The sequence below is a fragment of the Lipotes vexillifer genome, unplaced genomic scaffold, assembly GCF_000442215.2.
Source record: "Lipotes vexillifer unplaced genomic scaffold, Lipotes_vexillifer_v1.1 scaffold216, whole genome shotgun sequence".
Lineage (NCBI taxonomy): Eukaryota > Metazoa > Chordata > Mammalia > Artiodactyla > Lipotidae > Lipotes > Lipotes vexillifer.
Genome location: NW_006779100.1, coordinates 1,162,592 through 1,170,946, shown reverse-complemented (window position 1 = coordinate 1,170,946; position 8,355 = coordinate 1,162,592). Strand labels below are relative to the sequence as shown.

At 40.9% G+C, this 8,355-nt stretch overlaps 1 protein-coding gene across 1 annotated transcript in view; it reads right to left on the bottom strand.

Moving 5' to 3' along the window:
- Positions 1-402: 402 nt before the first annotated feature.
- Positions 403-8,355, bottom strand: part of UTP6 (UTP6 small subunit processome component) — a 24,947-nt gene continuing 16,994 nt past the window's right edge. The window contains exons 14-19 of the mRNA XM_007452385.1: positions 6,807-6,986; positions 5,917-5,997; positions 5,607-5,716; positions 4,762-4,828; positions 1,843-1,915; positions 403-560 (exon numbers count right to left, since the gene is read on the bottom strand). Of these exons, the coding sequence (XP_007452447.1) occupies positions 403-560; positions 1,843-1,915; positions 4,762-4,828; positions 5,607-5,716; positions 5,917-5,997; positions 6,807-6,986 (669 nt within the window). The remainder of the gene's footprint in view (positions 561-1,842; positions 1,916-4,761; positions 4,829-5,606; positions 5,717-5,916; positions 5,998-6,806; positions 6,987-8,355) is intronic.

The following is an 8,355-nucleotide window of genomic DNA, read 5'->3' as shown; positions in this document are numbered from 1 at the left end:
CCACTGCGCCACCAGGGAAGCCCCCACATATACTTTTATAATAAAGAGAAAATAAACAGAACTGTACTTTCCTCTCTATCTTAACTGACCCCTGGGTCTAGATTAGAGATACTCAAGTTTGACCGGTGGTAATAAAAGAAGATCAGTGATACGATTTCCATGTATTTTGGAAAACATTTAGGACCTATGGTAGGTCTGGCCTCAACAATTGGCCTCTGGCCACTAAACAGCAGTTCTCTTTTCTGGAATTAAAGATTAGCACATTAACAAAATTAAAGCATGTCTCAAAATCAGACACCATCTCGTCTGCCATCTCAGCAAACTGCAGATGAATGCATAATACAAAACTATGCAGAGGGCTTACAACACTATTTCACAAAGTTGGCTGTGTTCTTCCTCTTTTCACAACTGGCCGGCCTGGTGCACAGCATGTTTAGCTACAAAGAGCTCTGCTGACTCTCCCTGCAACATTTTCATGGCTCGCCAGTAGATCTGTCCGCAGTGCTCAGGTCTACCAAGGGGGTGGTTCAATTCTTCCTTGATGTAATCCATCCAAAGATCTTTAAAGGGAACCCCAAAAATTACTGTAAACATACAATTAGGTAACTGACAAGGCTTTATTACATAAACTTAATTATTATTATTATTTATTTATTTATTTATTTTGCGATATGTGGGCCTCTCACTGTCGTGGCCTCTCCCGTTGCCGGACGCGCAAGCTCAGCGGCCATGGCTCACGGGCCCAGCCGCTCCGCGGCATGTGGGATCCTCCCGGACCGGGGCACGAACCCGTATCCCCTGCATCGGCAGGCGGACTCTCAACCACTGCGCCACCAGGGAGGCCCATAAACTTAATTATTTAATATCAATTCAATGCAAGATTTCTAAGAAACTTAATAACTTCTTGCTGTTATTTTCCTAGAACCCTATGGAAAACAATACCTCTCTCAGCTCCTTTACACTATGGTATTTCAAAGCCGCTTTTTTTTTTTTTAAAGTAGAAATCTTCACTTGGATCGTGACAGTCTAGTGCTCTCACCTTCAGACACAGCCCACATTCTACTATAGAATGTATATCTCTCAAGAAAACTGCTTTCACTTTAAAAAAAAAGAATCATGACAGTCTATATATTTCATAAACTCAAAAATACTAAATATTGTAAAGGGAGGATTTTGCTGAGTCTCTTTCAAGGTGAAACAGACCTCAATGAGTTCATTAGGACCTTGTCAGTCTGTTTAATAAAACTTGCTTGGGTTAGTAAAAATGCCATATTCATTCATTTCACCAGAAGGTCTGCTGAAACCTTGAAAAAGCTAATGTATTGTTTTAAATCTGAGTTTAACAACTCTACATGTCAGTTTTTGAGTTCACAAGTAAACAGACTTTACATGACTTAACCTATACCAAGAAGTATGTTTTACAAGTCCTATAAATTAGATACAGACAGTGTGGCAACAGCCCATGACAATCTTTGTCAATTAGTATCCCACTACCCTTCTGCTTTAATTCCCACCCCATTTTGTTCTGACCTACATTATTAACCTTTTCCTTACAAATATCACATTTTTCAAGGAAGCCAAACCAAACAAACCTCCTTCTAGTCCAGAGTTCTTAACAGAAGAACCATGGATACCTGGGCTTGTGAACTTGAAACTATAAGCAAAATTATGTCCGCCAGCATTTATGCACTGAGTGAGGGAGGAGGCAGGGGAAGGATGCCAAGTTTTATCCTCAAAGAGGCCCATGACCCCAAAGCAGTTAAGAACCACTATTCTAACCATCACAGGTTATAGACCACACATGCAAACAGACCCATGTGTCTATAACTGAAGTTTACTTACCAGAATCTACAGATCCAAATTCTCTCAAAGCTCTCTCATAATATTCTCTTAAGTTCGCCATCTTGCAGGATTCCTAACAAAAATAATCAGACAATCTTGCCTCAAAAGCCTAATTTATAATGTCACAAATTCATTTCACACATATTGTTAAGCAGCTATCAACTATTAGGCATTTGAAGGGGAGGAGAGATAGGTTTAAATGAACACAGCCTGACTCTGAACTTATCCAGAGAAAAGTCAAAGACACTACATGGCAGAGTGAAGTAAACGCCAGTGATAAAAGCACTTTGTTTTGGTGGCAAGGAAAAAGCCTAATTAATTCTCACCTGGGGGAACATGGGCACCTCCACGGGAAAATATATGTGAAAGCCCTGAGGTAGGAGCAGGATTTAAATAAATAAATGGGGAAGGTTCTATTCCCTATGGTAAGGGATTTCTTCCTTTGAATATCTGGGCTCTGGCACATGTTAGCCATATCCACCTTAAAATTTTTTATATCAAGGCAAAATATATATAAATACTACTTATATGAACTTCAGGAAGTTTTTTGAACCCATCAGACAGACCTTAAAGTTTCCTCACCCATAAAATGAGGACAATAATATCTCTTAGGACAACTACAAGGATTCAATTAAAATGCTGATGAATTATGCACCAAGCAGAGCAGACAGTGCTAACTTTACAATCAATACATGTTAATTCTTCACCTCTACTTCCATTTAAACATATTCTCTGTTTCATTTTCAAAGCAGATTAATTAACATCTTCAGTTTAAAAATCTTTTTGTGTAGTCAAATAACTATTTCCTCATTCCAATTTCTCTTCGCTGAGACTGTACTATTTTATAAAAAGCCAGTTTAACCTCACATCTTACATATGCATGAAAAACAGAATCACACTTTGTGAAGGGCTCATAGTGTGCATGGAACTGTGCAAAGTCCTTTCCATCCAGTCTCCCATTTGGCCTTGTAACCCTCACACCCCTGGAACAGGTATTCCGACCTTCTTTACAGATAAGGATGTCGAAGCTTTAGAATTAATTGACCTGCCCAAGGCACATAACCATTGTGTTATTAATCCAAAGCCTGGCTATGAATTATTATGCTAGACTAAGTCCTATACTGTAAGACAAGAACAGATCACTGACCCACACAATGGTCAAACCTATGAAAATAAGAGTTCAACCTCATTGTTAGTTTTTCAAAATTCAAATAAAAATAATAAACACCAATCTCTGGACTTCCCTGGTGGTCCAGTGGTTAAAACTCCACGCTCCCACTGCAGGGGGCACGGGTTCAATCCCTGGTCAAGGAAGTTCTGCATGCCGCGCAGTGTGGCAAATAAAAAAAGTAAAAAAATAAACACCAATCAAAATACCAAAATAAAAAAGAGAAGGCGAAACTGAACACTTGGAGAAGGTATGGAGGAAACAGGTATACTGACATATATATATATGGTGATTATCACTATAAATAAGTATAACTTTTATAGAACTATCTGGCAATACGTAAAGAACCATTTAAAAAGCCAGTATAGGGACTTCCCTGGTGGTCTAGTGTTTAAGAATCTGCCTGACAGTGCAGGGGACACAGGTTGGAGCCCTGGTCCTGGAAGATCGCACATGCCGCGGAGCAACTAAGCCCGTGCGCCACAACTACTGAGCCTGCGCTCTAGAGCCCATGAGCCACAACTACTGAGCTCACGTGCCACAATTACGGAAGCCCATGCGCCTAGAGGCCGTGCTCTGCAACAAGAGAAGCCACCGCAATGAAAAGCCTGCGCACCGCAATGAAAAGCCTGCGCACCGCAATGAAGAGTAGCCCCCGCTCGCTGCAATTAGAGAAAGCCCGCACACAGCAATGAAGACCCAATGAAGCCAAAATAAATAATAAATAAATAAATAAACTTATTTTAAAAAAAACAAAAAAGCCAGTATCTCCAGTCCTCAAAAGAGAAGGGAAAAAAAAAACTATATAAGCAAAATGCTTGCAGCGCTGTTTTCAATATCAAAAATCTAGAAACAACCTAAACGTAATGGAATGGTTAAGAAAACTACAGGTTTAAGAATAATACAACAACCATTAAAAATGATGCCAGGTAAAAACACAAGAATGTGTTTACAAAATGATGTTAAGGAAGAAAAAGTGAGAACCTCCACATGTCACGTAAGTCAGAAATAAAACATCATAAAACTGTGCATATGTATGTAAATAAGGATTAAAGAAAACAACAAAAATAAAAATAAATATGATCGGTTGTGTTATTGCGAGGGGATTACAGATATATTTGGACTTTCATGTATAATTTTTTTTAACTGACACTTTCCTGTATTTTTTCTCATTCACAGGTTCAGTTAAAAACACAAACAGTTACGAGTGCTTACTCTCTACCTCACAACCCAAAACAAGAGACAGACAGGGCACTGGAGGCAGAAAAGCAGCACCTCACACAGCCTGGCAGGGAGGACTTCCTGTAAGAGGTGACATCTGAGTTGTCTAGTTTCCAGACATGTACCTTTTCTTCTTTGCTTGATTACCATTCCTAAAACCACATCCATGAAAAAGGGGTTGGAGGAAGGGACCAGAAATTATACTGTATTATAAGGAGAGCTTTTTTTTTTTTTTTTTTTCCTTGCGTTATGCGGGCCTCTCACTGTTGTGGCCTCTCCCATTTGAGGAGCACAGGCTCCGGACGCGCAGGCTCAGTGGCCATGGCTCACGGGCCCAGCCGCTCCGCGGCATGTGGGATCCTCCCGAAACGGGGCACGAACCCGCGTCTCCTGCATCGGCAGGCGGACTCTCAAGCACTGCGCCACCAGGGAAGCCCCAAGGAGAGCTTTTTAAATAACAAAGTGCTGCCATAGATTAGTTAGCACTAATCCATATTCCCAGACAAAAAATGCATAGACAGGACACTTACTTGCTCCTTTTCAAACTGGATCATCTTCCTGAAAAAATCAACTGAAAATGGACGGCTTTCCTGTAAACTAAAAAGGAACAGGGGGAACCGTTATCTTCCACAGTGAAGAAAGCCTCTTACATCGCATGAATATAAACACCTGCGCCAGTGCCTCCGCCACACGTAGCTGGATAAAGTCCTGGCTGCAGTTCAGCGTGGCGACTGGACCTGGCTACCAGTCACTCACCATTTTCAATCTCCAGTGCCTTTACTCTTCACCACCACCAAACACCTACCCAGTTCTCTTCCTGTTCTCTTCTTTCTCACTCTCAGGGTTTTAAGTTCCCTCTCCTTCATCTCAAGGTCTTTTTGAAGGAGACCAAGAATTCCATTTCTAAGAATATATTCTAAGAAAATAATTTCCAATACGGACAAATAACATTTGTGCACAAAGGTTCATCAAAGCAGTTACTGTGGCCAAATAAATCATGGCACGTCCACAGGGTGGTATATCATATAGCTGTTTTTAATAAATGTTATTTATGAAGAATTGTAACTGGTAGGAAAAAGGCCAGTCTAATGTTCATCAATAAAAGTGGTACACCACATCCGATTACAGCATAATCTCAGACATGTGAAAAACAAATTTTAAAATGATACACTAAGACGGTTTTTCTCTTGATGATAGGATTACAATGAATTATTAGTTACCTCTCTCTCTCTTTTTTTTTAATTTTCCACAATGGGTATGAACTTAACAGCTCTTGGATTTATTCCTCCATCTATTTGTGATTCATATAATCTGGGTATGAGGGGCTGAGAAGGGGGTTGAGAGACTCATAATAGCTATGCGTGTCTGTGAGTACCTTTTAAACACAGCTCTGGCCTTTTTGTAGCCACCACTTCGATAAGCCCAATCCAGGTACTTATCCTTCAGAGTGACTGAGTCGCCACCCGTGACAGCTAAGACAGCTTTCTAAAATTTAAAAGAAAAGAGAAACAAGCTACATGAGGAAATGTCTACATATCAAAACAAATTTTCCCAAAACCATCCCAGGCCATGCAATGAATAGTGCTTTAAAAGGAGCACCTGCTTTAGAAATAACCCTTTGAAAGCTAGCCAACTAGCAGGGCTATCTGCTCATTCCCCACACACAAGACTTACAACACCTGTACCTTAAAGATTGCTTCAGTGTCTTCTTGGCTTTTGGCACCTTCACTCCACTCTGCCCAAGAAATCCACAATGGCAGACAAATCTGCTCACAATTTAAAAAAAAGGTTAGAAAATGACATCTTAGCACTATGCTCTGAAAACTAGTCACTATAAAGACAGGTTCCTCCTGAGATAATCAATATGTGCAATACAGAGTCATTCCCAGTCTGCCCCACTGTACAGAACTCTCAGTGCTTGGCAGGAATGGTACACCGGAACACAGACAGCCTTCAGACCCAGTTGCCCTAAGCAATACTCTCCTGTTAATGCTACTTCCCCCTGTTGGGGAATACTGCCTAAAGTTATTATCATCAATTACCAGTAAGTTAAGCACTTAACAACCCAAAACTAGTCAGACCCAAGCTACCCAGGTCACGTCTCTGCTGTGTAGGACCACAACACAAGTGCTTACTAATCTAGGCTGAACTGTCTAGCCTTTGTTCATGTCCCAGCAGCACATACAAATGAGTGGTAAAATAACTATGATTTTTTTCCCCCTATTTTAACTCCTAGAATATCTTTTTCCTACTAGTATAAAAGATTCACTGCAAAGCTTTAAGGTTTAGTCTTTTAAACTTTAAAGTTTAGAAATACTATTCTATTAGTATTTCTCGCTTATAAGATATATAAACAGGAATAGAAAAGTTTACGTAGTTTAGTCGACTTTCAAATAATGAATTAGAAATAGGCTGGTAAATGGAAGTAATTCTTCCACCCATGATCCCTGAACCATCATCACAAATGCACTCTGGGGCCAGCTTTCCTTAGACAAGTCTACTCCAAATGAGCTTTGGCTGCAGTCTTAAAAGGTTTCCCAAACAGAATGAAATACAAAAGACACAACTCACAGACCTGGGGTTTCAGGTGCACAAAGGCTTCTTCAAAAAGCATGGCTACGTCAGGGCTCTTTGAGGCAATCAGCACCTGCAGCTTCACCTGCCACATCATCACAGAGCCTCTGAACAATTCCATCCCGGCTCCTGCCACCTCCAGAGCTTCCGTAAGGAAGTCATGGTGCAGCAACAACTCGCTCTGGATAAGACAAAGGGTCATTGGAAAAGTATCTACTGAGAGCTACATTATCTATGGAAATGGGGACAAATAAAGACCTCACGCGAGGCAATAGATTCAACAGCCTTTCTACTAAACCTTTCACCACGGTGGCCAAACAGGCACAAAGTAAAAAATTTGGAATTTCTCCTCCATTCCCTGCTCCTATCCCCAAGGGCTATCAAAAAAACATAAGTGAAAAGCAGACGGCCTAAATAATTTAGGTTGAAAGTTATATTTTTAATAAAATAGTTCACTATAATAAAACCCACATCCACCACCAGTATTTGTGGGATGGTAAAGAAACAAGTTTATTCATTCAAACATAGTTGGGCACACTATAAACTGGTACCCATTTTTCTGAAAAGTCATGAGACTGTTCATGCCACAAACTTGGGAATTTTACTTTAACAAATATGCCCCAACAAATAAATGAACAGGAGGAAATATCTGTTTAAAAATGCTTCCGTCCACACTACTGTAACAGGGAAAGCAAAACCTAAAACCAATCCAATTCTACAAAATTGTGAAAAAGCAAGTAAATAGCAGTATATAATCCATTCATTCAGCAAGCATGTTAATTGCACGCTATACAGTCTAGATTCAATAATGAGGTCAGGTGCATTCCCTACTGCCCACAGCGCCTCCAATTTAGTAGCAGAGTCTGATACGTACCATCACAGAAAAAGAATCATATGCTACAGGAGTACAAACAGAAGCAGCCAACAGAATCTTTGGCAGTGATGAGAAAGGACTCCCAGAAAGGAAGCCCCATCTATGCTAAGACCTAAGGAAGAACAGGCATTAGGTGAAAGCAGAGATCCCCAGGAAAAGAGAAGACTCCCACCAGCATGTGCAAGAAGCTGAAGATGATAGAAAGCTTGGATCCGAAAGGAAATCCAAGTTCAGAATGCCAAAAGAAACTAATAATGGAAAGAGAGCAGGACTGTCAAGGCACTCTAAGCCACGCCCAGCTGAATTTACAGGGTGGGACGGACTGTCCTGCCAGCAGCATTCAGTAGCTCCAACAGAACAGCTGAACTCATCAGGCCTGGGATTTTTCACAGATAGATTCCATAATGGAAGAAGGGTACCCAGTCGTGGTACAATACAATACGCTACTAATATATATCAATAGTTTATGTCGATCTACGTATAAAGTATAGAAAAAATGTTAATGTAAAAACAGTACAACAGGGCTTCCCTGGTGGCTCAGTGGTTGAGCGTCCACCTGCCGATGCAGGGGACATGGGTTCATGCCCAGGTCTGGGAAGATCCCACATGCCGCGGAGCGGCTGGGCCCGTGAGCCACGGCCGCTGAGCCTGCGCGTCCGGAGCCTGTGCTCCGCAA